This window comes from Hypomesus nipponensis, chromosome 14 (genome assembly GCF_054491055.1).
Source record: "Hypomesus nipponensis isolate SF chromosome 14, ASM5449105v1, whole genome shotgun sequence".
NCBI classification, from domain to species: domain Eukaryota; kingdom Metazoa; phylum Chordata; class Actinopteri; order Osmeriformes; family Osmeridae; genus Hypomesus; species Hypomesus nipponensis.
In genome coordinates this window covers 23,145,618-23,173,570 of record NC_140374.1, presented here as the reverse complement: position 1 = coordinate 23,173,570, position 27,953 = coordinate 23,145,618, and the positions used below count along the sequence as shown (strand labels likewise).

The 27,953-nt window shown below is 48.1% G+C and overlaps 4 protein-coding genes across 7 annotated transcripts; 2 read left to right on the top strand and 2 right to left on the bottom strand.

Annotated features, from left to right (window-relative positions):
- Positions 1 to 3,730: 3,730 nt before the first annotated feature.
- Positions 3,731 to 11,655, top strand: LOC146259253 (lysine-specific demethylase RSBN1L-like). Of its 2 annotated transcripts, none has more exons than XM_084672209.1 (8): positions 3,731 to 4,209; positions 4,470 to 4,595; positions 4,794 to 5,443; positions 6,446 to 6,583; positions 7,003 to 7,145; positions 7,312 to 7,479; positions 8,964 to 9,072; positions 9,170 to 11,655. In XM_084672209.1, exons 1-8 carry the CDS (start codon positions 3,741 to 3,743, stop codon positions 10,766 to 10,768), a joined length of 3,402 nt encoding a protein of 1,133 aa, XP_084528335.1. In that variant the 5' UTR covers positions 3,731 to 3,740; the 3' UTR covers positions 10,769 to 11,655. The 2 variants fall into 2 exon arrangements, with proteins under 2 accessions (XP_084528335.1, XP_084528334.1); XM_084672208.1 differs by having other exon boundaries at positions 8,961 to 9,072.
- A 283-nt stretch (positions 11,656 to 11,938) lies between these two features.
- On the bottom strand, positions 11,939 to 13,875 carry tmem60 (transmembrane protein 60). The gene is made up of 2 exons (XM_084672210.1): positions 13,657 to 13,875; positions 11,939 to 13,339 (listed from the first exon to the last, which is right to left on the bottom strand). The coding sequence occupies exon 2, from the start codon at positions 13,327 to 13,329 to the stop codon at positions 12,925 to 12,927; it is 405 nt and encodes a 134-aa protein (XP_084528336.1). The 5' UTR covers positions 13,330 to 13,339; positions 13,657 to 13,875; the 3' UTR covers positions 11,939 to 12,924.
- A 427-nt stretch (positions 13,876 to 14,302) lies between these two features.
- Positions 14,303 to 23,099, bottom strand: prr5a (proline rich 5a (renal)). Its single transcript, XM_084672829.1, is given in 14 exon segments — positions 14,303 to 16,536; positions 16,539 to 16,673; positions 16,762 to 17,025; positions 17,206 to 17,344; positions 17,505 to 17,645; positions 17,742 to 17,833; positions 18,016 to 18,073; positions 18,234 to 18,282; positions 18,948 to 19,028; positions 19,123 to 19,233; positions 20,538 to 20,674; positions 22,149 to 22,238; positions 22,323 to 22,413; positions 22,528 to 23,099. Coding segments are annotated over 11 exon segments (1,314 nt in total). The 5' UTR covers positions 22,149 to 22,238; positions 22,323 to 22,413; positions 22,528 to 23,099; the 3' UTR covers positions 14,303 to 16,429.
- A 133-nt stretch (positions 23,100 to 23,232) lies between these two features.
- On the top strand, positions 23,233 to 27,933 carry rad52 (RAD52 homolog, DNA repair protein). 3 transcript variants are annotated; one of them, XM_084671330.1, is made up of 11 exons: positions 23,233 to 24,285; positions 24,491 to 24,601; positions 25,056 to 25,157; positions 25,291 to 25,384; positions 25,500 to 25,567; positions 25,843 to 25,961; positions 26,120 to 26,195; positions 26,282 to 26,568; positions 26,668 to 26,855; positions 27,240 to 27,492; positions 27,604 to 27,933. In XM_084671330.1, exons 2-11 carry the CDS (start codon positions 24,545 to 24,547, stop codon positions 27,614 to 27,616), a joined length of 1,257 nt encoding a protein of 418 aa, XP_084527456.1. In that variant the 5' UTR covers positions 23,233 to 24,285; positions 24,491 to 24,544; the 3' UTR covers positions 27,617 to 27,933. The 3 variants fall into 3 exon arrangements, with proteins under 3 accessions (XP_084527456.1, XP_084527454.1, XP_084527455.1); XM_084671328.1 differs by having other exon boundaries at positions 23,234 to 24,285; positions 27,240 to 27,479; XM_084671329.1 differs by having other exon boundaries at positions 23,234 to 24,285; positions 24,460 to 24,601; positions 27,240 to 27,479.
- The last annotated feature ends 20 nt before the right edge of the window (positions 27,934 to 27,953 follow it).

Here is a 27,953-nt window from a genome sequence, read left to right as displayed (position 1 = left end):
TACCTTACTTGCCTCGGGGGAATGTCCCTGTACTTACTTTAAGTCGCACTAACGCACTAAGAGCGTCTGCTCAATGACTCAATGTAACTCTTGTTGACCTTGACCTCTTGTTTCTTGACCTTCTCTAAATGCTTTCAACCACAAGGTGTTAAGAGCACCAAGCAGGCAGTACACACCTACTCTGTCATCAGACTACAGAACACTACAAGAAAGAAGCCTCTCCAGGCTACGGAGGACTCCAGGAACCAGCTGTCTCCAGGTGCCAGAAACACCCTGCCTGTCCTTATACTGCCATGGTCCTCTTTGTTTCAGGTGAAACCTTGTGGACAGACTGGACTGGTGTCACTTCATTCTTAATGGAACAGGCCCCTACATATTGAATATTGGGTTGAAGTTGAGGAAATCTGCAGAAGCACTTGTCTCTTGACCGGAAAAAAGTACCTTCTCCATGGTAACTGACTGTCTCAGTGACACTTCAGTCTTGGATAAACACTCTGGAACAATTTAGTACAAAGAGCTAAATAGATCTGCACTTAGAGAAAGCTGGCGTCTAATCTGTAAACACTGTGTACCCTGTCCTTTCTCCATGACCGATTAATACTTCTGTTTTGTAACAGCATTAAAGGTGAGGGGGCAGGATAAAAATGTGTCTGGAGTACAAGAACAGTTTGATAAAGAAACACTTTGCAAATTGTTACAATATTTATGTCTGTTTTCTGTCACTTTCTGTCCTGTGACTTTGCCTTTTCATATGCCTAGTGCATAACAAGAACATGTTTGGGGAATGTTTTCTGTTGATAATACAATATGGCTATTGGCTACCATAAAGACAAGTAAACTGTCATTTTGGACCAGTGGCATATCTAGAAAAATATTCATGGGGTGGCAAGAGGGTGGCAGGATATTTTGAGGGGTGGGACCCTGTGGCAAAAGTGTGATACTTTCATAAAAATGAAAAAAATAAAGGCTGTGCAACATGTATGCATAGTCTGTGAACACTGAAATGAATTTGAGGATTATAGGTCACATGACCAAAAAGCTATTGAAGTTTGAAGATTTATTTTGAATAAAAACATACTTTTTAATAACCTGTGATGAAAATGAACAAAATAAAGGCTGTGCATCATGAATGCATACAACTTCAACAGTTTAACATTATTTTGACGCTCCTAGTTCATGTTGTTGAAAAGCTATTGACTTTTGACATGTGTAATTTGTTGACGGCCCCTAAACATACGCGCTGTTTGGGCAGCCAAAAGCATTGGTTAAGCAACCGGTCATAACAATGCTATACACCGGTTAAAATAACACAATATCCGAAAGTCCGAATATCTGTTTAAAATCGAACTTCAAACTAACTTTACCTGCGGTCATCTTTGTTGTTGCTTTCCCACAGCATTCACAAGTTAATGTCATTAACCTGAATTCAACAGGAAAACTAACGTTGCAACTCCGTTAGCCCTGCACTTTTCTAATTATTCGTAGTCATTAATAGATAAAGCTTAAAACCTCATTCTTTCGGTGTGGTCTGCTGTCTGTGCCGACAATTGCTTCCTTGAGTTGGAGCCTTCTATGGTCAGTTCGCGCCTTCCTTGTGTTCAAATGAAAGCAACTTCCCCCCGGAACAATCGTTCCCCCCGACCGATCCGGGGATCTCTGCTAGGATTGAGGCCTGCCTCGCAGACATCTCCGCCTGGATGACCGAGCACCACCTCCAGCTGAACCTCGCCAAAACAGAACTTCTCATCATCCCGGCTAAACCCTCCATCTCCCACGACCTGTCAATCACCCTGGGATCTGCGACGGTGACCCCCTCATCCTCTGCCAGGAACCTTGGGGTTACATTGGATGACGAGCTCTCCTTCACGGCCCACATCGCCGCAGTCTCCCGGTCTTGTAGATTCACCCTCTACAACATCCGAAAGATCAGGAGATACCTGTCTGAGCACTCCACCCAGCTGCTAGTCCAAGCACTGGTCCTCTCCAAGTTGGACTACTGCAACTCGCTGCTCGCTGGTCTCCCAGCATGTGCAACCCGCCCTCTTCAGAGGATTCAGAACGCAGCGGCCCGCCTGGTCTACAATCTACCCAGACGCTCCCATGTTACCCCGCTCCTCATCTCCCTCCACTGGCTACCCATCAACGCCCGTATCAGATTCAAGACCCTGGTACTGACCTTCCGAGCAGTGAACGGGACTGCACCCATCTACATCAAGTCTCTCCTGCAACCTTACACCCCCACCCGTCACCTACGGTCTTCTTCAGACAACCGCCTGGTGGTCCCACCGCTCAAGACTGCCCGGTCCCAACACAAGCTCTTCTCCTGCCTGGCGCCCCAATGGTGGAACCAGCTCCCCACCTCCATCAGGGACACTGACTGTCTTCCCACCTTCAAGAAAAGGCTCAAGACGCACTTGTTCCGGGAGTACAACGGCACTTAAGAATGCTTGGCTGGACTTGTTAGTTTCCTCCAGGATCACTATGACTCTTATTGAGTGACTTGTTGCTATTGTAGGTTAGATATAACGAAGTTAAGTCTTGTACTTGCTGTGTAATATTTTACTGTTGATTGTTCTTTTACAGGTACAGTCCTGCACTTTTGTGGTTCATGTTGTTTTAATTTGTAACTTGTATAACTACATGCTCTTATGGGTCTTCCCTTTTGGCACTTGTTTAGCTTTTTCACAATGTATGCTTCATGTTTTGGCTGCTTGCAATGTTTGGGACTATCTCGTTGTTATGATCAGTGACCTATGCTCTTTAGTAAAGCTCTCTCTTGGAAGTCGCTTTGGATAAAAGCGTCTGCTAAATAAATAAATGTAAATGTAAATGTAAATGTAAACTTCGGTCGGCGGTGTGGGGAATGTGGATGGCGTTGTCTCGTGCTGCATTTACTTGCATTCGGATATAAAAGATTCTCTCTCACAAATGTCCGATGAGCCACAACTTTTCTTTGTTTTCAAAGTTGCTAACTGGGGTGCCAACTGGGGTGGCAGCTGGGGTGGCAAGGCTCTATTTAGGGTGTCAGTTGCCACCCGATGCCACCCAGGTAGATCCGCCCCTGAATGAAATCTAGATAATTTAGTATTATGGGGGAAAACTAGGAAACGCGAAAGGTGAGTAGGTCATTAACTTTAGTGCATTGAAAGTTGACAGTTTGGGAAATAAAGTAATTTTGGAAGGATAGCGCAGTTAGCTGTGTTAATGCATTCTGTGACCGTTTCAATAATCTGACCTCTCTCGCCACCCGGTGGTTTGACATAATATTGCATCATGCAGTCTTTTAAACATCCTTTTATTTTTGACGTTACACGAGGAAGTTTGCTCAGTTACATTTTGTCTGATAATACATCAGCAACACATATTGCAAGCCTACTTTTAAGTAAAAAATTATAAAATCAATTGGGAAGTGGTGTTAACCTATTTAACCTAATAACCGAAATATCCGCTGTACTTTCGTGTACAGCGCCTTCGGACTCATTCGGTTGTATGACGAGTAGTCCTAGACCATTCTCTGAGATATAATTAATCTTGTGAATGAAATTAATTGCGTCATTGCATCGTGCTGCATAGTGTGAGAATTCCTTGCTCGAACAATATACCTGCAACATGTAAACAATCGTGTTGACTTGCTTGACCCCTCCCTCCCGTTATGTTCGACGTAGAACAGAAAGCCACGCCTCCTCCTGGCCCTCTCACGCAGGAATTACGTATGACCGTAAAAAATAGAAACTTCCAAGATGGCCGAGTCCGTGGACTCCATGCATTTTGCAGCAAATAGCAAAACAAATTCTCCTAAAGCCTTGCTACCCAAGCGGCCACCAGAAAGCCGACCACAGTCTTCCAGCGATATTTATCCACCACCCCCCAAGAAAGTACGAATCGAAGAGAAGAGTCTCAAACACAAGAAACTGAACGGCGAGGTCTGCGCAGGGGAAAAACACAACGGGAAGCAGAGTTATGGAAGCCCAGCGAAATGGAGTTTCGGCCCGGCCAAGCCGAGCAACTCCACCGCGCCAGCCCCCGCTCGAAAGATCTTCAAGATTAGCAACTTCCTCGCCTCTCCTTCCAAAGTCAAGAAGTCGAAGGAAAAACGACAAAAGGATAAAGATAAAAACGTTGAAACCCAGGGCTCACCCTTGGAGAAAGTGACCGCTTTTAGCTGCCATACAAAGACGGAGAATGGTGACGTGAAAATGTTACAGAGAGGTATGGCATTGCTCGACCGCAACGTTTAAACAAGGTCATAATTTCATGGGAAAGGAAAATAACCTAGGCCTACTTAGCATTTGTTGTATTTATGGAACAGGCACAAATCCACTTGTATGCTATCTAATTTAAAATGTAGCAACTAGTCCACAGATAGGCCTACACGTGTACAAGTTGTTTACTTTTGTAGAGTAATTGTTTCTCCATCATTTGCTGTACGTTCAACAATTCATTCTGGGTATTGAATCATATTTTTACAGACCATCCAAACAAGGACAAAGAGAGGGACAAAAAACGAGAAGGGGATAAAGAGCGGAAGAGCAACAAAGACATTGATGTGAATGACATTGGCAGAGAGAACGGAGACAGGAGCCCCCAGATGCCGGGTATGAAGGATGCTTTACATCCCTTAATAAACCCTGTGTCTTTGTTTAAAGTGTATTGGCTGGGCTAGCTCCTTCTTTGCTGGAGAGCTGTAGCCTTATTTTACAATCCACCAAAACTTCAGAGGACTCCTAATGTTTTGGTCATAATGTTCAACTTCTTAATCCATATCATTTAATTGTCCCTGTTCTTCCTAACAGATCCCAAAGAGAAACCAAATGAAGACTCAGAGGACGAGCTCCTTATAAAAAAATTAAAGAAGAAAAAAAAGAAGAAGCACAAAGAGGGAGAGAGACGCTGGCGGCCCAAGATGTGGCACCGCTCCTGCCAGACGCTTTGCTCCGGGCTGGCTCTGGACCTGCCCGACCTGCTGGGGAAACTCAATGGGAACAGCAGCAGCTTGCTCCAGAACATGTCAGCTCCACAGCAAGACCGTAAGGATCCTCCAGCCTCCTGTGCCTCGACCACGCTGAGGGAGAGGCTTGGCTACGGGTCCCCGCTCCCGTGTCCCCCGCCCCCTGATGTGTCAGGTCTGGAGTTTGGTCACCTGATCCAGGTGGAGCAGCAGGCTAATGGGGGGGCGTCTGTGGCCCACGCCTCCAGCGAGCAGCTCTCCTGTCTCTCAGCTGCCGAGATGCAACGCTTTGCCCAGGAGTTTGTCACGCTGTCCTTCAGCGAGGACCAGAACCAGGCAGCACGCTACGTGATGGGCATAATTCACGGGGCTGCCTCATACCTGCCAGACTTCCTGGACTATTTCTCCTACAAGTTCCCCAACGCCCCCGTCAAGATGGAGGTGTTGGGGAAGAAGGACATCGAGACCACCACCATGGTCAACTTCCACTCTCAGGTGAGACAACGAGGGACTGTGGGGCTGGGCTCCCTGGGGACCGTGTGGAGCTGGGGACCGTGTGGAGCTGGGGACCGTGTGGAGCTGGGGACCGTGTGGAGCTGGGCTCCCTGGGGACTGTGTGGGGCTGGGCTGGACACCTGTGTGTCTTCAGAGGACCAAGCTGGGCTCAGTGGCCGTGCCATTGCTACTAGATCCTAGATGCTGTATATGAACTGTTGGTGATGGGTCAAGGCTCTGGGTGTGGTGTGTGTGTCGGGTGTTCTGTGAGGCACACAGTAAAGATCCCTGTGCTTACATACAGAGAGTTGATCGTCATTATCCTGGTGTTCTGTGAGGCACACAGTAAATATCCCTGTGCTTACATACAGAGAGTTGATCGTTATCATCCTGGTGTTCTGTGAGGCACACTGTAAAGATCCCTGTGCTTACATACAGAGAGTTGATCGTTATCATCCTGGTGTTCTGTGAGGCACACAGTAAAGATCCCTGTGCTTACATACAGAGAGTTGATCGTCATTATTCTGGTTGTAATGTTCAGCCCACCGCCATAAGGAGCTGACCGGAGCGCAGGAAAAAAGTGTTCAGTGTGAAATTAACTCTTTGTTATGGAGCTTCTCAACAGCAAACACATCACAAGCAGTAGACTCCCACTTGTGGTTTGATCTCTTTGGGGAGAAAAAGCGAGGATGTTCAGTCCTCCGGTCGTCTAGCGGTCTAGCTCCAACACTCCAGAGTTAGCACACTAGGAGGCTTCTCATATGCCGGAATACAGCCGGAATAAAATGATGATAAATTATGAGTACATTTGCTGAGGGAAGGTTGTATGGAGTTCTATGTTGAGGCTATACCCACAGTTCAATATCTATGTGCTGGAAGGATAGAACATGGTCTCTGCCCTGTATCTGCTGGACTGTATCTCCTATACCTACCTTTAACCTCCCTGTCTCAGACCTACCAGTCTGCCTTACCGCCTGACCTGTTCCCTCTCTCCCCCCGCAGGTGAAGAGGACCTACTCCCAGGGAACGTACCGTGCCGGGGCCATGCGGCAGGTCAGCCTGGTGGGGGCCGTGGACGAGGAGGTCGGCGACTACTTCCCAGAGTTCATCAGAATGCTGGAGGACTCCCCCTTCCTGGAGGTGAGTAACCCTAACCCTCTATCCCCTTCTTATTCCCCTCCTTCCTCCCTTACCTTCTAAATACCCCTCCTCCCCCTCACCTCCCCCCTCACCTACATGTGGTGTGTGTGGTGTCCATGTCTGACCCTGTCTGCTGCATGTCTGACCCTGTCTGCTGCATGTCTGACCCTGTCTGCTGCATGTCTGACCCTGTCTGCTGCATGTCTGACCCTGTCTGCTGCATGTCTGACCCTGTCTGCTGCATGTCTGACCCTGTCTGCTGCATGTCTGACCCTGTCTGCTGCATGTCTGACCCTGTCTGCTGCATGTCTGACCCTGTCTGCTGCATGTCTGACCCTGTCTGCTGCATGTCTGACCCTGTCTGCTGCATGTCTGACCCTGTCTGCTGCATGTCTGACCCTGTCTCCCTCCTGCTGCAGCGTACCCTGCCCTGGGGCTCCTTCTCCAGCCTGTGCCTACAGAGCCCCACAGAAAGCGATGACGGTCCCATCATGTGGGTGCGGCCCGGTGAGCAGATGATCCCTGTGGCCGACATGCCCAAGTCCCCCTTCAAGAGGAAACGGTGGGTCTGCTGTGTGGAGTCGCCATGGAGATGGTGCCCGTATTAGAACTGGGAAAGAAAATGAATGTTGACATGTAGTTTCCATTTGCTCTTTATATACTTACCTTTGTATAGGTTGTATAGTAGACGCTTCACTGACCTGTCCTTTGCTTCCCTGGTGTTTCAGTTCCACCAACGAGATCAAGAACCTGCAGTACCTGCCCCGGGCAAGCGAGCCAAGGGAGATGCTGTTTGAGGACCGCACGCGGGCGCATGCCGACCACATCGGTCAGGGCTTCGAAAGGCAGACCACAGCCGCCGTGGGGGTGCTGAAGGCTGTGCGCTGCGGAGAGGGGTGGGTACACACACACACACACACACCAAGACTCCATGTGAGTGTAAACACTCTAAATCATACACTATGTATTCTGCTGTACATAACAGCAGATCTGTTTTGTTTGGCCGAGCTGCACCAAAACCAGAAGCAGTTTGTTACCTCTAGTGATACCTGCTCATCTGTCCCCTCTCTGCACGTGCTCCCCATCCTGCTGGCACACGGTCTGGGAATATGGACATGTGTTTTTGGCTGCTCTGTACTAGACATGTCTGGAATTGAGACTAAACTGTAAGACCAATTGAGGATTGGAGATATTACTTCACTGTAGTATTATTATTTGTGTTCATCATAGTGTTTGGCTAGCTACTGTTATCGAGATGTTATTGTTGCACTGTGTAGTTTTACTGTAATATACTTTTTAGCTGCGACCAGCAGCTCTAATACTCGCTCTGTTGGTTGGTTGATCAACAAAAATGTCCCCACGCTCACAGCTATTGTGGGATTGAGCTTGTTTGTTCACTGTCTGGTAGCTGAGATGTGGTGACTTTGAAGTGGCTATCAAACATGCAGTTTCTTGACTGACTGGAATACTGTAGAACTCTGTAGTGTACTGTACTGTACTGTAGAACTCTGTAGTGTACTGTAGAACTCTGTAGTGTACTGTACTGTAGAACTCTGTAGTGTACTGTACTGTAGAACTCTGTAGTGTACTGTAGAAATCTGTACTGTAGAACTCTGTAGTGTACTGTAGAACTCTGTACTGTAGAACTCTGTAGTGTACTGTACTGTAGAACTCTGTAGTGTACTGTACTGTAGAACTCTGTAGTGTACTGTAGAACTCTGTAGTGTAGAACTCTGTAGTGTACTGTACTGTAGAACTCTGTAGTGTACTGTACTGTAGAACTCTGTAGTGTACTGAAGAACTCTGTAGTGTAGAACTCTGTAGTGTACTGTACTGTAGAACTCTGTAGTGTACTGTAGAACTCTGTACTGTAGAACTCTGTAGTGTACTGTACTGTAGAACTCTGTACTGTAGAACTCTGTAGTGTACTGTAGAACTCTGTAGTGTACTGTACTGTAGAACTCTGTAGTGTACTGTAGAACTCTGTACTGTAGAACTCTGTAGTGTACTGTAGAACTCTGTACTGTAGAACTCTGTAGTGTACTGTAGAACTCTGCACTTCTTATCCTTGATCTTCTACTGTACTTTGTATATGCATTTGTAGCCGGTGAAACTCACTCCTCAGGTATGTAATGGGCCACCCGCGTCAGCGAAAAGCTAGTTTTTCTTTGGCGTAGCCGGTAGTGGTTGCACTTTGGAAGTCAGAGGTGGTGAGTTTGACTCCTGGTCGGAGCGGCCAGATACCTCTGAAGGAGCTCGCAAAGACCACGTCCGTTACATACCCGTCACACATTATTTGTATGTTACTTTGGATAAAAGTGTCTAAATGAATCTCAATGTATCTCTTGGCTGGTCTCTCTGACTGTGTGTACCTTAGCAGGGCGGCTCCAGCACGCATTACCAAAGACGTGGTGTGTTTCCATGCTGGAGATTTCACTGACGTGGTCCAGAGACTGCAACTGGACCTGCACGAACCGCCCCTTTCACAGGTGACACAAACAAACACTCACTCATTCACACATGCAGACACTCCCAGGTGTGTGTATAGCAGCTGATCTGGTGTTTCGTCTTCCTTCCCCGCCGCAGTGTGTCCAGTGGATCGACGACGCCAAGCTGAACCAGCTGCGGAGGGAGGGCATCCGCTACGCCCGCATCCAGCTGTACCACGATGACATCTACTTTATCCCACGCGGCGTGGTGCACCAGTTCAAGACGGTGTCGGCTGTGTGCAGCCTGGCCTGGCACATCCGCCTGCGCCAGTACCATCAGGACCAGCACGAGGAGGCAGAGGATGGCCACGCCACGCCAACTCAGGTCCTAGCTGAAGTCAAAGAGGAAGAAGAGGAAGAAGAGGAGGAGGAGGAGGAAAGAGGGAAAGAGAACAGCAGTCCAGCACACAGACTGATGGGTTATGGGGAGGCAGAAGAGGATGAGGAAGGGCAGGGTGTGGCCCGCAGAGGAGCGTCACATGTCTGCAAGGAGGAAGAGGAGGAGAGGGAGCATGAGATGGGCGAAGAGAGGGTAGGCCCCACACCAATGCAGATTCTAGCTGTCGTCAAAGAGGAGAGAGATGGAGGGACACACTCAGACACATTAGGGGAGATGGAGACATTGAAGGAGGAGGGGGATGTGAAAGACAGGAGGGGAAGCAGAGGAGGAAGAGAGGAAGGGACTGACAGCCAGCTGATAGTTCCAAAAGACGGAGAGAGGGAGGGCAGCGTTGTCCTCTCGAAGACGTTATTGCCCCCCAAAAAAGAGAGAGAGGGGGAACATGAGAGGCAACTGAAAATCCTTCCTCAGGCTCCCAAAGAGAGGGAGAGGACCACCACACCCACCTCACCTCAGATCAAGAAAGAGAAAGACAAGGAGAAAGGTAGGGGCAGAGATGACAAGGAGAGGGGGAAGGAAAAAGAGAGAGAACGGAGGGAAAAAGAGCGGGGGAAGGACAAGGAGAAAGAGAAGAAGGAGAGAGGGAAAGACAGGGAGAAGGAGAGAGACAAGGATAGAGCGAAGGAGAAAGGAAAAGAGGAGAGAAAGACCACGGAGGGGGGAGAACCCACGCAGACAGCACCTCAGAGGACCAGGGAGGGGGGTGGAAAACCCTGCCCGCCCTCCCAGCTGGCTCCGAGGGATGAGAAGGGGGTCAGGGCCCCCCCATCACAGCCACGGCCAGAGAGAGAGGACGCCAGAGAGCCCGGCAGTCACAGGCACAAAGCCTCTCATGTGAAGAAGGAGAGAGGCAGCCACAGAGAGGGCATCAGCCTGCCGGCAGTGAGGGTGGCCAGGGACGAGGAGGGCAAGCCTGCCGCCAAACACATGGCAGCTCACGCAAAGAAGGAAGGCAAGAGAGAGAGAGATACTGGCCAGAAGGAGGAGAGGAAGAAGCTAGCTCCCCCTGAACACAAACCCCCCCGGACGCTCGTCACCTTTGACCTGTTCAAGCCTATGGACGCACCACAGCCCTCTTTCTCGGACCGGGCCAAGGCTCACCAGCAGCTCAGCGAGCCCAGAGGAAGCGGCTCCAAGCCTGGCTCTGAGAGCAGGACGATAGCGCCCTCTAGAGGACCAAAAGTAAAGGACATGACACACAGTAAACCTGGGGTTCAGGACTCCCGGCTGCAGCACTCTTTAAAACACCCTCTGAAACCACACACACCCCAGACACAGAAAGACTTTTTAATATGAATATGTCTAGATGTCTAGTCCTCTTTCTACTGTACAACTTACACTCTGGCTCTGTTCGAAGAAAAGCATCGGAAACCACATTCTCCTGTCCAGCGCTCACTGACCCAATGAACTGATGACAGTCCTATCATGACTTGGTAAACCCCGACACCACCACTGGCCGGTGACTAAGCGCTAGCAGCACAGGAAATGTCTCCAGTTTGAACAGGGTCTCAGAATGTAAGATAAGTAGCTTACTTTAACGTTTGTTAGCGAATGTACGTAGGCTCTATATGAAATGTTGTGACCTGTTGGTTGGTGCCTGTGCACCACGTAGCTACACTCTCATAGCACCTACTCTAGGTACTGCCCAATTGGAAGACCAGCCCCTCCTGTAGACACGCCCCCTTTGTTAAGACTCTTGTCCTCTACTGGACACCCCCCAGCCACACCCCCCAGCCAGGCAAGCTCCTCTTGTTCTGCAGATCTGAGGAGGGTCAGGTGTGAGCAACATGGTTCTGACTCCACCTACTGCAGACCTGCCTCCCAGCTCAGTGGAACTCCATGACACCATGTAGGTTCAGCCTGCCCCACCAGCCAGCAGGAAATAGGAGCTGTTAGTGGATGATTTTCTGTTTGACTCACACAGGGCTGTAAAGGAGACTATGTACTGCTACTGTACAGTTGATGTGTATTAGCACCAATGTGAGAAAATGTATACAGAAATGCATATATTTTTTGTAAGACGAGTTTTATTTTCCATAGAACTTATTTATATCATTTACTGTTTGTTTTTATTTGAGACGTATGTGAGATCTGTTGTAAATACATTTTATTTCCTAAGATAAGACTTGGTAGTGTGATTTATACTCTGGTCAGAACCACTCATTAAATGGTTCTTAACCCTTCAGTGGTGTCCTCTTGTCTTGGTTGTGCTGCTCAACAACCACCTGGGGGGGGAACAAAGCCCCAATGGTACTGCAAGGAATGTCTGGAACGGGCTACTAGTAAACAAGGCACACTGTAGAGTTAGTGGAAGCCTTGTATAAAACACACATTTGATTAAAAATGGGTCAAAGGTTTACTCATCTGAATGTATTGATCAGATTTCAGCTAAACAAACTGCCAGTGTAGGTTAGAGCTGGTACCAGCTAAACAGTACTCTATACCAGCTAAACACAATAGTCTATATGTTGAAAAGTAGTCTTGTTTATTCTTTTTCTATTAGTATTTACAAATAGTATTGGATTCACAATGTCTGGATGAACTGATCTTACCAATGGTTTGATTTGACTTTATTTAAACAATTTATAACCAAGGAGTTTACTGAATAAGCCAGGCTAATGTCAGTTAATTTCCCTGACATAAACCTGGCTTATTTGTATACATAAAACTTATTTGAAAACATAAAACTGTTTTCATGGACCAGCCCCAGGTCACGACTCAGAGACTGTGAATGTTTCAACTATATGAGCTCTATGTGAGCTCACGTGTGCCAGACAGGAAATGAGCTCACAAAAAAGGGTTCAATGAGGAAGTGAATACACTCTCCTTAACAATTAACATGGAAACCACAGTGAACAACAGTATCTAAAATGTTTCTCAGCCTATTTAACAGAAAGGTGACATAATTAGTTTCTTTCTGATGAGCCTATAGATTTAAAATGAGGCAATTACACTCTTGGCCAACACCAGTGATCTCAGACAGGGGAGTTTGTGTGATAAACTGCATTTTAGAACCCTGAGCTTCTTCCAATCACAGGCTCCCCCGTCGACCTGTGACCAGCCAATGAAAGAGAGGTCATTCCTCTGGGAGGTAAAATGTGTGTGCGCACATGCGTCTTCCCCGCAGAGAACAATCATCATTACACACACACACACACACACACACACGTGATTCTGTAGCTGAAGTCTCAAACAGTCACAATAATCTCACGTGGCATAAAGAGTCAGTTCGGACACACACGTATCTGTCTCCTGTCCCCCCTACTGGGAAAGAGAAGTTAATGACAGTCTATGACCTATAACCCTGAAGTCATGTGGGTGTTAGTGAGCCTCTCCTGAGGTAACTCAGTGATGTTCTGTGGATAAATCAGTCAATGGTCCATTTCCTTCTCACTGTTCATTTTAAGGGATTTCACCACCGAACCCCCCATATCTTCCCTCTACCTCTCTTCTCAGTCCCTGCGGTAGTGGAACACGTTGTAGCCCAGCTCCACCAGCGCCCCGACCAGCAGGGTCCAAAGGGGGAGGCACACCACGCTCAGCCACAGCTTCATCAGTCGCTCCAGGTGGGCACACAGCGCCAGACAGAAGCCCAACTTCAGCAGTATGGCCACCAGGTACCACACCTTCCTCCTCACGTTCTGCTGGCCGTCCCGCGGATCGTAGCCGGGCTTACAGCGGCCCGCCATCTTCACCACCAGCATGAGGATGAGTATGGTATCGAAGGTCCAGACAGGGAGAAAGATGAGGAACCAGTTCCACTGGATCTTGGAATCCAGCTTGAGGACCAGCATGATGAGGAATATTAAGGTGAAGACCCAGGAGAGGAGCACGCGCTGGGCCAACGACATGTTCATTTAGAACAGGCTGCTCAGGAAACAGAGAGAGCCTAGTTAGCAGGCGGAATTAATGCCAGGCTAGACGTAAATAGAGAAGTTACAATGCAAGACAATATAACCTTACAAACCCCAATTTAAATGAGATACTGAATCTAATACGAACCTATGAGGTCAAAGTACGAGTAGGCTACTGTACAGTAGTAACAGTAATAGCTAGATAATTACTAAATATAACCAACAGTTCCTGTAATTTCCTGAACAGTGACAACGAAATAGTTCACACAATGCAGTGCTTAGTTTGCGCGAACCAGAAAGCTAACATCGTCGTCGTCGAATACTGCTTACCTTGCTCCAATTGCGTTATCAATTTTTGGAAAAATCTGTGAAAATGTTCAGATACTTCCAACAGTAAAAGTACGACCTTTCATTAGTTTTTTATTCCATCCAAACGTTTTGGGTGCTTAACATGTTTGGGAGGGCAGGACCATTAACGTAACGTTTATATCCAATCTAGTTAAAGGACGGTGAGCATCGCTGACGCACCAATGCACATTGATCCGTTTTTTTGTCCCGATACATTTACGAATAAAAACCTTGAGAAAAACAACACTTTTCAGAATAATTATGTTTGACAATAAACATAAGAGAAGATTAACAGAGTGAAGACTGCAGAGATGGTAAGGAATCTACACTTCCGGCCGCTGAAGAGATTGGACCTTAACGGATGTGGTTTACTGGTGTTTATATTTCATTTTCAGAGTACGGAACCCGCCCACAATCCGACAATTGGCTGTATTCTATGCTAAACACAATAATAGTTGACAACTAATGGGCGCTTTTTTGTCAATCATTGCAACAACAAAAAAACATCTAATTGGCTCAGAATGTTGCAGTTAACGACCATAAGAAAAATTATAGGAAATAACACAAGTCGGAATATTAAATACTGTATCCATTTATATTTTAATTAAAGTCTGGTAGTACAAATGAATGAAAATTACATCCTTTAATAAAAACGTGTCATTACAGATTGTCCAAAAAATTATTACAAAAACTCTTGAGGTAAAACATTATTTCAAAAGCTTCAGTTAAAAAGCCCTTATTCAAATCACAATTCAAGTTCAAAAGCTCACTTCACAATATATACCTGTAAGCTGTCCTAAAAAACACATACTTTTATTTACAAAGTTGAAGTGCATATGCAACAACATTTGTCATAATTTAACCCTCTTTTCCTTGTCACATGTAAACAGTAAACAATAGCATGTCACTCTTAATTGTGGGTATATCATGAGAGTGTACACACTTTAGTTTGGTGTACATTAGTTATGTTAAGACACAATTTAAGAGATTTAATGACATTCACAAGTTTTTTAAAGCAACTTTGGTTGCTGGTAACTTAAAAAAATCAATTGGACAATGGCAACTTCTCTAGCCTCTGTCACTGAAAACTCAAGGATTCTCTGTCTAAATGTCAGATGGCATCATATTTATGTTTGCTAATCAAGTTCTTGCAAAATCATTTTTTGATAAACCCACTGCTGCAGGGGGCAGCAGAGGGCAGAAGAGGGCAGCAGGAGGCAGCAGAGGGCAGAGGAGGGCAGCAGGAGGCAGCAGAGGGCAGCAGAGGGCAGCAGAGAGCAGCAGAGGGAAGCAGGGGGCAGCAGAGGGCATCAGAGGGCACAGGGGGCAGCAGAGGGCAGCAGAGATGAGCAGAGGGCAGCAGGGGGCAGCAGAGGGCAGCAGAGGGCACAGGGGGCAGCCGGGGGCAGCAGAGGGCAGCAGGGGGCAGCAGAGGGCACAGGGGGCAGCAGAGGGCACAGAGGGCACAGGGGGCAGCAGAGGGCACAGGGGGCAGCAGAGGGCACAAGGGGCAGCAGAGGGCAGCATAGGGCAGCAGGGGGCAGCCGGGGGCAGCAGAGGGCAGCAGGGGGCAGCAGAGGGCAGCAGGGGGCAGCAGAGGGCACAGGGGGCAGCAGAGGGCACAAGGGGCAGCAGAGGGCAGCATAGGGCAGCAGGGGGCAGCAGAGGGCAGCAGAGGGCACAGAGGGCACAGGGGGCAGCATAGGGCACAGGGGTCAGCAGGGGGCAGCAGAGGGCAGCATAGGGCAGCAGGGGGCAGCAGGGGGAAGCAGAGGGCACAGAGGGCACAGGGGGCAGCAGAGGGCAGCATCTGCTCTTAAAATGCCCCATAAAAGAAAGCACAATAAAGGAGCAGACCTACATGGATGTGATCCTATGATGATGTATCTGTTTCCTAAATAAATGCTGCCTAAAAAGAGGTCTCCTATTGGGAGCCGTAAGAGTGCACTTAGCCATGGAGTCTGAACAGACGGGGTCTGGTCTCTCACCTACCGGCGAGAATGAGGACAAATGTACATCTGACCTCAGATCCTAAAGGCTGGTTCTAGACTCTAACTCTATCTGCTCTCCCTTCCGTACCCCAGAGAGTCAGCACAGTGGAGAGTCAGAGCAGAGGAGAGTCAGAGCCGAGTCAGAGCAGCAGAGAGCCAGAGCAGAAGAGTCAGAGCAGAAGAGTCAGAGCAGAGGAGTCAGAGCAGAGGAGAGTCAGAGCAGAAGAGTCAGAGCAGAAGAGAGTCAGAGCAGAGGAGTCAGAGCAGAGGAGAGTCAGAGCAGAGTCAGAGCAGAGGAGAGTCAGAGCAGAGTCAGAGCAGAGTCAGAGCAGAAGAGTCAGAGCAGAGGAGAGTCAGAGCAGAGGAGTCAGAGCAGAGGAGAGTCAGAGCCGAGTCAGAGCAGCAGAGAGCCAGAGCAGAAGAGTCAGAGCAGAAGAGAGTCAGAGCAGAGGAGTCAGAGCAGAGGAGAGTCAGAGCAGAGTCAGAGCAGAGGAGAGTCAGAGCAGAGTCAGAGCAGAGTCAGAGCAGAAGAGTCAGAGCAGAGGAGAGTCAGAGCAGAGGAGTCAGAGCAGAGGAGAGTCAGAGCAGAGTCAGAGCAGAGTCAGAGCAGAAGAGTCAGAGCAGAGGAGAGTCAGAGCAAAGGAGTCAGAGCAGAGGAGAGTCAGAGCCGAGTCAGAGCAGCAGAGAGTCAGAGCAGAAGAGAGTCAGAGCAGAGGAGTCAGAGCAGAGGAGAGTCAGAGCAGAGGAGTCAGAGCAGAGGAGAGTCAGAGCAGAGGAGGGAACTCTATAAATATCCCGTCTGAGTCAGAGTCTGCTGACTCCAGCACCTGTCCCACGATGGTCTCCGGACTGGAGGAGCCGCTAGGGGGGGGGATGGACCCTTGCTTAGGTCCGAGAGTGTCATGGTGGCCTCTGCTCCATGCAGGGGGCCTGGGGAGTGGAGGGGGGGGAGGGAGGGGGAGGGGAGGGGGGACTCCAGGTTTTCTCTGGCCCCTCCCTGCATGGTACCTGGGGAGTGGAGAGCATGGCTTAGGTTGGTATGGCAGGATACACTCAGAAACTACGATACACACAGGAGCTTAGACACAGACCCTACCTGTGAAGTGGGTACCCACACAGAGCCTGTTGGCGGATGAGACAGACAGGTCAGTGCCAGAGGCCACGCCCTGATCCTCCAAACAAGAGATCATCTCGCAGGCAGAGTGCCTGCGGATGCCACCGCTGCCCACAGAGCCTGTGTCCGGGTCGTACTCTGCCACCGGGGTCAAGAGCAGCGGGATGTTGTAGCTCTTGGAGCGGACCACCGGGTTCTTACAAGGAGGCTCGGCAGGGGTGGGCCAGGACCACTGCAGACGCTTTTCTGAGACATATGGATGGAGACATTCATGAAGGTGTACTGTAAATGTGTTGATGATGATGTTGCAAAAGGTTCAGATAATGGAAGAAGAGAGACAGGCTGCATGTCCCACCAGCACACAGATGTTACCCAGCACACAGATGTTACCCAACACACAGATGTTACCCAGCACACAGATGTTACCTAGCACACAGGAGCAGTGAGACACACTCCCATCTCCAGAGTAGAGGCCGTGGGTGCCCAGGTAAGGAGACACCACCTTCTGCACCAGAGCCTCCAGCCTCAGGTAGTCCTCACTGCCCCCCCGAGCCTCATGAACCCCCTGCAAACAGACAGACAGGAGCTTGACAGGGAACAGGTCAAATAAACATATAGTGTGTATGTCTGTTTGCGTGTTTATGTATGTGAGCATTAGTGTATGTGTATACTTGTGTATGTGCATTAGTGCATGTGTATATGTGTGTGTATGTGTATTAGTGTACCTGTAGAACGAGGAGCATCTGAGTGATGGAGGGCGGTACGCGTGCACGCGGGCGAGACAGGGCATCATCCAGCTTCACACTCAGGACGATGGTGTTCCTGAAGTGCAGCAGGGAAAGCTGCCTCACGGACGGCTCCTTACCCTGAAGGAGGAAAGACGATGACCAAGAACCATTAGACCAATCAGAGCAGACGCCACCTGGGGGCGGGGCTGCAGGCTGAGAGGGGACAGCTGGTACCTGGACCGGGTGAAAGATGGCCTGCAGCATCGAAAGGACGTCACCAAAGAAGAAGTCCCACGTCTCCGCCAGCGAGTCCAGAAGCTTCTGACCTACAGATGGCCATGGGAACAAACCACAAGCCGCCCCACAAGACTGCTGAAAAGACTGAAAACTGAGTTGAGGAAGATACTTCAAAAGGGCAAAAACATGAACTGACAGATTCTCAAGATTCTGAGTCATCATCAATTTGTATGCTGCGTTGCTCGGGTCAATGGATCATGTTTAATCCTACCTTCATAGAAGCGGATCTTATCTCGCAGAATGACCATCCCCTTGGTCAGCAGCTGGTTCTGAGGAACACAGGCGGCAACAAGTAAACAACAAACTCTACTGAGGTATCAAGATTTAAACACCATTTCTAACAACATAGAGAAACATGAATTACAAAAACCACCGTTGACATCCTGATTGAGTCCACATGTACTGTAGGGCAACAGAATAATTGATTACCTGCAGGTATTCTGTAAAGAAAGACCCAAGCTCTGTCTTCAGAAGATGTCTGAGCAGAGAGATACAGATGGAGAAAAGAGTCAGGCTTTTAGAGTCCACATTTCTTTATATACGTGTGTGTGCATGTATATACACAATATACAGTATATATATATATATGTATATATATACTGTATGTATATGTATATATGTGAGTAGTATTTTCAGAGTAGTACTTAACAATTATACTAGAATGGAGCTGATTGCCGTCTTCCATCTAACTAGTTTTACTGCTGAAATACTGTGTAGAGTTTGTGATTATAAGCAATAACAGCCATTGAATAAACAGAATAATATTCATTATATTAAAGGCATATTATGGTTTCTACATACAGTGCTCACATTTATGGGAAGTTCACACTAGCTAAATGAAACCTGTAGGCGCATGTGTGTCAACTCAGGGGTGTGTCTTATTCAGCATGTGTTTACTGGCCAGTCCTATAGGCTGACAGAGTAAGATATTAGTGTCTGGTCTACAGAGATAGTGAGTTTTCTAGCCAGATCACATGACTACCCCCCCCCCCCACACACACACACAAACAGTTACATGTTATTGTTAACATAGCAATCATAATGTCATAATGCGGACATAAAGAATAAAGAGATAACTATGTCAGCTAAACTCATTTCATGGTTATTTATTAAATAAATTGTGTGTGTGTGTGTGTGACTGACCTGACACCTTCGTTCAGGACGTAGAGTTCGTTGTCTACGAGACCCTTCCTTTGGAAGACAGCTATGACCGCATTATGGATGCTGGCACACACACACAAACAGGCAGCGAGTGTCACAGAAGATTGTCCCCAGGATGATGGTTCTGAGACAGGGGGACAGGGGACAGCAGCAGTACCTGTTCCAGGTAGCGTTGGCTCCAGCTCTCTTCTGCTTGTCACCCCGCTCCTCAGGGGAGCCCAGCTCACTGAGGCTGGGGGAGCTCATCAACTTCAGCCTGTGCAGGGTCCTCATGGCGAGGATGAGGGAGGCAGGGAGGGAGAGACAAGGAAAGACAGAAGTGGAATAGAAACACTAAGTACTGAGTATTAGGAAGATATTAGCCACAAGACAAACTGAGAAACAGGGAGAAAAGACTGAATCAGAAATGAAAGAGGGAGAAAGAGAGAGAGATTGACAGAAGCTGTGTATCGGCCAGAGAGACCAGGAAGAGAGACCAGGGAGAGAGACCAGGGAGAGAGACCAGGAAGAGAGAAGAGGACTGTGAGAGCCAGGCGTGAATGATAGAGATTGAGAAAGGAAGAGAGTCAGGAGGGAGGGGCCCTGTGGGAGGGAGGGGCCCTGTGGGAGGGAGGGCACTGGCTTGACCCAGCTGCTCAGAACTTACAGGAGAGAAAACAATAGCTATCTACAGAGGTTTCTTCTGTACACATGAAACACATACCAGTACAATTCAGTCATTTACAAACACAAATCAATATACACACAGCAGATTAGTAAGGCTGCAAATCTAGGGAGGCAGGGGATATGGGAAGGTTTGTGGGTTAGAGGTTGGGGCAATGTAGAGGTCTATTGATTAGAGATAGGGGTGTGTGGAGGTTAGGGTTGGAGGCTGGATGTCATAGAGGTCTGTGGACTAAAGGTTTTGGTGGAGTGGGGATCACTGGACTATAGGGTGGGGGTGTAGGTTTGTGGATTAGAGGTTGGTGTGAGGTTGCAGCAGGAAGCAACATAAACAGGAAGCAGACACACAATAAAGGGCAGATTCCTGCTCCTCCATTCAACACAGCTGGGGATGTTGGACAATATAAAAGACTGTTATAATACTTCTCTTATGTAGAAACAGCTTGACTAAGATAACCAGGACCGGTTAAGACTGACAAGGTTTCACAGTTTCAATTCAGATCCAACTGAGAACAGTCTGCTCACACCAAGCCACCAAACAATGGACCCCTTGAACACTGCCTCCCACAAGCACACAAATACACACACGAATGGCAGATACACACACATTCTAGATGGCTACACACACACACACACACCCTTTACTCTTTCCCTATAATTCCACAATCACCATAAAATGTCACACTCCCTAGTTTTTGATGACAAATGCATATCAACAGTACATCACACTAAAACCCATATGTATGTTATGGGTTATTACAGAAGAGATTCACCACACCTCCCTTTAGGACCCAGACATGCTGACTAACAATGAGCATCAGATGACTGCATCTGACCCAGAGCAGATGTTGATGATCAGAATGCTGTATAGCAGCATTCTGCAGGTTTGTCCTCGGCTGGAATCCTCACCTTCTGATTGGGTGGTCGTTGCTCTCCATGTCGGGGCTTGGGGGAGGGGCAGAGAAGGCGGTGAAGTTGAGTGACAGCGGGCGGGGGGAGGGGCGGGAGGGGCGGGAGGCATGCCTCCGACGCAGACCGTCCAGCATCTATCAGAGAAGGGAGGATAGAGCAACGTTCATTATTAGGAGCAGCGACCCCTGAACCTTCTCCTAATGGATTAGGAGCAGCGACCCCTGAACCTTCTCCTAATGGATTAGGAGCAGCAACCCCTGAACCTTCTCCTAATGGATTAGGAGCAGCAACCCCTGAACCTTCTCCTAATGGATTAGGAGCAGCAACCCCTGAACCTTCTCCTAATGAGCCACAGAGGCCATGTTCTAGAGCTCAGGGTCAACAGTCCCACACACAACGGCTGTTCCAGAGACTGTCTGTCTCTAGACAGCCTGCTGTACACTTACCGTCTGTTAAACAATTTCTACTCTATTTCAACATTGAAAGAAATGTTATGCAATGAATTTACGAGAATATGACAATCCCCAAACATACACACACACTCTGAACACACACACACACATGTAGTAAGAGGCAGAAAGAGGAATAAAAAGATACTGTGTGGAAACGTAAGAGGTTCTGTTTACGCGTCTGTAATACTGGCAGACATCTGGCATACCAATGCTGGGAAGTGTCCGGGCTGCAACATTACAAGAGTGCCACCTGGTGGGCACCAGAGAAACAACAGTCTAGGTGCACAGTGACAGACAAAGAGGTGGCACACTGACAAAGGAAAAAACACCCTTGTTAAAAAAAATAGAGAGAGAGGCGACATTTTATACATCATAGGAGCTATTCTACCTGCCCACCGTCTAATCTGCAGCCCAGCTCCCAACCCCAAATCTAGATTTCAGAGGCAGGAAATTTGAGTGTCATCATGTTTGAATGACACAAATAGCTGGTCTTTGTACCAAAAAGAATCAAATGAAATATACAAACTCATCTTTTCTAGGGGGAAATCCCACCTCCCCAGTGTGTCTGGGTGAGAGTGAGGGGCCTGCACTAAACACATGCAAGCATCAGGATGTAGAACAGGAGATTGAGGGGTTATTCTAGGTGAATGGTGTACCGTCTGCAGATGTGTCTGCAGTCTCTCTCTCTCTCCCTCTCTCTCTCTCTCTCTCTCTCTCTCTCTCTCACACACACACACACACACACACACACACACACACACTGTCTGCCCCACATGCCCCTCGTGCCCCCGCGCTGTCTGAGTATTCAGCTTTTGTCTGATTGTCTTACAGTATACAGATTGTTATATATCACACACTGAGAAATGTATTATAGCATCCTAATAGTACAATGTACGGTTTAAATTGAGCTGCTTTAATTAAGTATCGCCATTTAGGAATAGAACACGATGTCCACGTTAACCCAGGAGAGGAGTAGCCTTGACAGAATACAGAGAATAAGAAAAGACACATGTTGGCCACAGGATCCATAGTACCTTATATAAACACTGCGACCGTATTGCGCAAACATAGCAGTTATTGGCTACGTCGCCCAACAGACATAGCCTACACACAAGTTAGAAGCACATTGCTACCCGCGGTGTGCTAACCTACTCACCGTTTTCTCTCTTGTCGTGTTCTTTAGGGTGGAATTCAATTGTTATCATCTATTGGTTATACGCTACAGCCCACACGAATCCACGAACATCTGGGGGGAAAACCTCAGTTTAAGTATCTAACTGCTGTAGTCCCAGTCCCTCCAGACACAGTTATGGGATGCGCAGCAAACTACCTATGGCTCCGTAGTCATTCCTGGAGCATGTATGCTCGCTCCCGTGTTGTTTTGAAGAGATGCTATCCACACGCCTCGCGTGTTTGCGCCTCTGAGGACACGTGAACGCGCAATGTGCAGCAAGTCTACATTCGAAAATATACTGTAATATGTAGCCTATCTAACTGGAATATGTTGTTTTTTTCTGTTGGGATGATAAGCGTACATTTAGGGACGAAGGGACGCGTCCCCCCTGGTTTGAGATGGCTTTGAACCCCCCCTCCAATAAAAGCATGCAGATGATGTGGGCTGGCTGTGGCACTTTTAGCGTCCCTCCCAAGTGAAACGCTTCTGATTGAGCTATGAAGAACACAGAAAAACACACACACACACACACACACACACACACACACACAGGGCCGACCCTGGATACACACTCGCATCTACATGCCAGCCTGGAGCATTTAGCAGCCACGATTTACATTTAGTTCCATTGCGAATTGGTCAAAAGCATTGCAATTTCAGACCCAGAGAGTTCTCCTTTTTTGCAGCACGAGGCTACATCCAGGCTAGGTATAGCGTCGAAGAGGGGTGGTCTAACTGTGAGATATTAGAGCCGCAGGGTTCACATACATAATGAATTATATATAAAAAGCCAAGTCTGGCAGAGAAGAGTAGTGCTCTATATACAGCTCTGACCCCAATTTACCCAGTTTAAAAAGCGGCAGGGGGCCACTTCTCTCCGCCATCTGTCGCGTCACGATAGTAGTCGCAGCCGGACACCGGATATCGATTTATATAGGCTACCAGGAATTGTATTTATTTACATTTAAATACTCACATATGTGATTCGAATGCCACGTCATGCGGCTTTATAGAACTGTTAGACTGTATTTGTAGTGATGGAAATAATAGTAGGCTATGATCATTAGCGGTCAACTACATCCACATTTACACTGTAATTTAACGAATTATTTCTTTAGAGGCCCGTTATCTGACATTGCAGCTGGCACGCACTGCAGTAAAAGCAATGCATATTTGAATTAATTAACCTACTTTCCAGTATCACAATTAACGAGCTATTAACCTGGGACCATACAGACAAGTTCAGGCAGTAGCCTGAGCGCCTCTGGGCATTAGGGTACAGGACTGGCAGCGATATTTCCGTGGCCTGGAGCCTCATCCTCCCAGCCCCAAGGAAGTCATACTCGGCAAGGGGGTACAGATTAGTACAGATACCTCCACTTTCCTCAGCATAGGATAGAAAGGAAGCAAGCAAGTTTAAAATAGATCTAATCGGAATAGTTTTATAAAGGGTTTTAGAGTCCTTGATCAGATCAGATTCAACGTTATTGTCGTTACACAAGTACAAGGCAACGAAATGCAGTTTATGTCTAACCAGATGTGCAATAGCAGCAAGTGCAGGATATACAGTGTAGTGCAATAAGGTATGGACAGAGGCTATCCGAAAAAAGTGTAAACGTGCAGTGGAAAGTGATTGCATATTACAGTTAGAAGTACGGTGCAAAATCCAAATTTAAACAGTTGGTACTGTAAATAACTGTCGGCAGTGCAAATGAGCATAATCCAGTTGAGGTATTGTAGTGCAAGATGCATAAGTAAACAGTTGTTTCGGTAATAAACAGTCAGTAGTGCAAATTGACATTCCAGTAGTGCAAATAACAAAGTGAAGGCAGATGTGAGGTAGGAGAGTTAGCAGTAGGCTATATGAGGGAAGTGGATCAACGGGGGTTCGAGTTTAGTAAAGAAACAGCTCTGGCAAAAAAACGGTTCTTTAGTCTGCTGTTCCTGGTCCGGAGGCACATGAAACGCCTGAGGGCAGTAGAGAAAACAGTCTGTGGACTGGGTGGGAGGACTCCTTGAGGATTGATGGAGGATAATATACGACAAACCTGGCAACCCAAACTCAATAAGCAACAAGCGCGAGTTTTTGAAAGACTGCTGCTGGTAGCCTGACTGGCTGGTAAGCTATATTGCTAGCTAAAGCAACACAGTTTAAACGTGATAGTTTTATACATTGCTTTGTGATGAACAGTTTAACTTTCCTTTCGTTATTTTGTATGACATGTATGACATTGTAATGCATAAAAAAACACAGAGTGGCTTCGCTAACTGGCAAGCTAACTAACTAGGCTAGCTATGCTACAATTCTGACTTACTGTGTTTAGTGTGTTGTTGCTGCACCTGGTTGCGGCGCCGAGGTCGCAGTTGGCCGTATAAACATGCACCATGACACAGAGGACCAGCGGGATGACCGGCCACCGAAAATCTTTGGACAGGTGGGTGGAGATGGGAGCTGCATGTTGACGTGGATGAAGCGGATCGTGTCTTGGTTACACGCCTCCTTTGTATGAGAGTGACACTGGTAGTAAGCATTTACTCTATCTCACCCAAAAGCCTCAGAGAAGATGAGGACAGCGAAGTGAATCGCAGACTAGACTTTTAACATAATTGCAGACGTAACGGCACCAAAACTAGGCTTGCCAACCGTCCCGAATTGTCCGGGACATCCCGAATTATGGGTGATTTTGATTTGCTCCAGTCCCGTATTCCAATCACAGCCTCGCCGGCCAATACTAGGCTACTGTAAACGTGCCAAAACTCACGCAAACGTTGCTATGGAACACGGTTGTTGCTTGGAAGCTTGGTTAGGGTTGCCAACACGGTTGTTGCTTCCAAGCAACAACCGTGTTGGCAACCCTAACCAAAACTAACCCACCATCGTGTCTGCAGAATAACTACACAGCAGAAGAGTACCAGGCAGTCCAGAATGCATTGCGACAGAAGTTGGGACCAGAGTACATCAGTACCAGGATGGCTGGAGGTGGTCAGAAGGTACCTCATGCACACACACACACACACACACACACACACACACACACACACACACACACACACACACACACACACACACATCCTTGTTAATGTCCACTGTTAACCCGACTTGCTGCGTGTTGTGCATTCACAGGTGTGCTACATTGAGGGTCACCGTGTCATCAGCTTGGCCAACGAGATGTTTGGCTACAATGGCTGGTCTCACTCCATCTCCCAGCAGAATGTCGGTGAGAGAGCGAATCACACGTGAGCACGTGCTAGTCACACATGGTTCATTCTCAGGAGCTGCAGCTCTAGCCGTGCTGAGGCACTCTCAGTGATTGTCAGTGTTTCTACCTGTAGACTTTGTGGATCTCATCAATGGGAAGTTCTATGTGGGAGTCAGCGCTTTTGTCAAAGTGCAACTAAAGGTCAGAATATACCTCAATCCATCAACATGCTGTTTGTGGGTTATGATAGATAGATGGCAAAAGTACACACATCCTATACTCGAGTAGAAGTGAAGTGTGTCATCTCTAAAAAAATACAGACATGTAGGTAGATACTTCCTCCTCTTGGGAAGATTGCTGGTTAGTGAGTCCAAGTGAGGGGTGGGTCACACACAGTAGCACTCACCAATAACCAGGCAATGACTACGGTTCACCAAAGGTTGAGAAAGCAATGTGACCAGTGTTCTTCTCATCAGGATGGTTCTTTCCATGAAGATGTGGGCTACGGGGTGAGCGAGGGGCTCAAGTCCAAAGCCCTGTCCCTGGAGAAAGCCCGCAAGGAAGCGGTGACAGACGGGTTGAAGAGAGCTCTGAAGTACATCAGGAACACCTACACAGACTGTTGCCTTAGGAACACCTATACTGACCATTGCCTTAGGAACACCTACACTGACTGTTGCCTTAGGAACACCTATACTGACCGTTGAAACTGGAAGTTTCCCCAAAAAACGGACAAACTTCTGTGCTCTGCAGGTGCTTCGGGAACGCCCTGGGTAACTGCATCCTGAATAAAGAATACCTCATAGCCATCAACAAGATTCCTAAACAGGTACTGGCTTCTGTTCATGGTGTGGCTTACCATCTGTCCTGCAGTTAGGCCAGTGTTCACTTGTCTCCTCTATCTCTCACACACAGCCGGCTCCTCCTGTGGACCTGGCCCACACAAAGCGCTCGGATGGTGAGCCGGCCGTGGAGAATGCCCGCTTCAGTAGCCTGGTGCGAGGCCAGGGGGCTGGAGGGACTGGGCAGGACAGGGCCCCTCTGAAACAGGAGAGGGCCCCTCTGGAGCAGGAGAGGGCCCCTCTGGAGCAGGACAGGGCCCAGGTCAGGGGAGGAGGCAGGGGGGTGACCTCAGTGTGCCACACCCCAAGCTTTGTCCCCGGAGCTGCAGTTCCTGGAGATCCACCCTGCTCTGGCCCCAGGTACACCACCACCTCCTATCATGGCCCCAGTAGAAAAATCTCTGGATGAATGCAGTAAATGCCCCTAAACAGTATGACCCCTTCACCCCCATTCCTCAGGCCAGCAGCACAATGCGTGGACTCTTCCCTCTCTGAAGGACACACTGACCCCAAACAGCTGAGGAAGCTCAAGCAGCAGCAACTCCAGCAGAAGTTCAGACAGCAAATGGAGGCCAAGAAACAGGACCAGGGCCACACCGCCTCTAGTGGACTAGGAGAGTCCTGCAGCAGAGAGGAGCATCTGGCTGGTACAGTGCTTGACCAGCAGGGGGCTCCAGAGCAGCTGGTCCTGTACACCCGAACCCTCTGCAGGGCCTCTGGGGCACAGCCACTGAGCTGTCGGAAACTAATATTCATTTATTTTGAATTCTGTAATCCTTCATTCATACAGGGGGCTATACATTGGCCACCCTGTTTACAATCAAGTCAATGAAAATACTACATAAATATATAAGGTTTTATTTTAAAAAACCAGACCACCAGTTACAGGGAAGAGACCAGACCAAGACTAGAGGGGTTGCTGTACCTCTGTGTGGTCCCGGTGTCCCCAGACGTTTCCGCTATCACACAGCATGAGGACAATCACAGTGCCTCTTTATCTAGTAAACTGTTCTGCCATGCTCGTTTCCCAGACGACCCCGAGCTGTGGGACTTCACCCTGGATGGGATTGAGGAGATGGAGGTCCCCACAGGGGGGGCCACCGGAGGGCCCCACCCCTCCACACCAAGTAACCACCGCATGCTGACACGCAGTAAGACGCCTCAGAGAGGCCCCCCTCCCGCCCTCAGACCACAGGACCCCCCCTCACACAGTCTCCCGACCCAGTGCCAGCCTTCCCACCAGCAGCAGCACTACCAGGGCAGCAGAGCAGGTGACGCTAACAAGTGTGTTTACAACACCTGGAGACAGCTAATAGGTTTCCCCATTAATGTTTACATCAATACAAAGGTGAAAGGGTCTTGTCAGGTGACACGATTGTTTCTGATTTGTGACAGGAGAACTGCATAGTCCACACAGACAAGGACAGAACATGAAGAAACGCAAACTGCACCCCTGACAACTTCAAAAATACATTTTATTTGCCTGTGTTGATTTTAAGTTTGTCTCCTAAGTCTTAATGTTTATTTATGGGTGTGCAAGACATGTATTGTTACTACTAAATGTTTTTCCTGAAATTGTAAATCAATAAATATTGCCTGTATTTTCTTTGCTGTATGACCTGGTGTAGGATGTTGGGCTGTCCAGGCAGCAGCATTATAGTGGGAGCTGCACACCACTGGGTTTCTAACTCCATGTGGTTGAACAGGGCCATGTGCTCAGATCAGCCAGACAGCAGGAGGAAAGG

Excerpts from the sequence above, each read along its gene's own strand:
- tmem60 (XM_084672210.1), bottom strand. The coding sequence starts at position 13,329 with ATGAACATGTCGTTGGCCCAGCGCGTGCTCCTCTCCTGGGTCTTCACC.
- rad52 (XM_084671328.1), top strand. The coding sequence starts at position 24,545 with ATGCACCATGACACAGAGGACCAGCGGGATGACCGGCCACCGAAAATC. Across the intron at positions 25,158-25,290 it reads TGGCTGGAGGTGGTCAGAAG|GTGTGCTACATTGAGGGTCA; the intron begins GTACCTCATGCA and ends GTGCATTCACAG. Across the intron at positions 25,962-26,119 it reads GGGTTGAAGAGAGCTCTGAA|GTGCTTCGGGAACGCCCTGG; the intron begins GTACATCAGGAA and ends TGTGCTCTGCAG.
- LOC146259253 (XM_084672208.1), top strand. The coding sequence starts at position 3,741 with ATGGCCGAGTCCGTGGACTCCATGCATTTTGCAGCAAATAGCAAAACA. Across the intron at positions 6,584-7,002 it reads AGGACTCCCCCTTCCTGGAG|CGTACCCTGCCCTGGGGCTC; the intron begins GTGAGTAACCCT and ends CTCCTGCTGCAG. Across the intron at positions 7,146-7,311 it reads TCCCCCTTCAAGAGGAAACG|TTCCACCAACGAGATCAAGA; the intron begins GTGGGTCTGCTG and ends CTGGTGTTTCAG.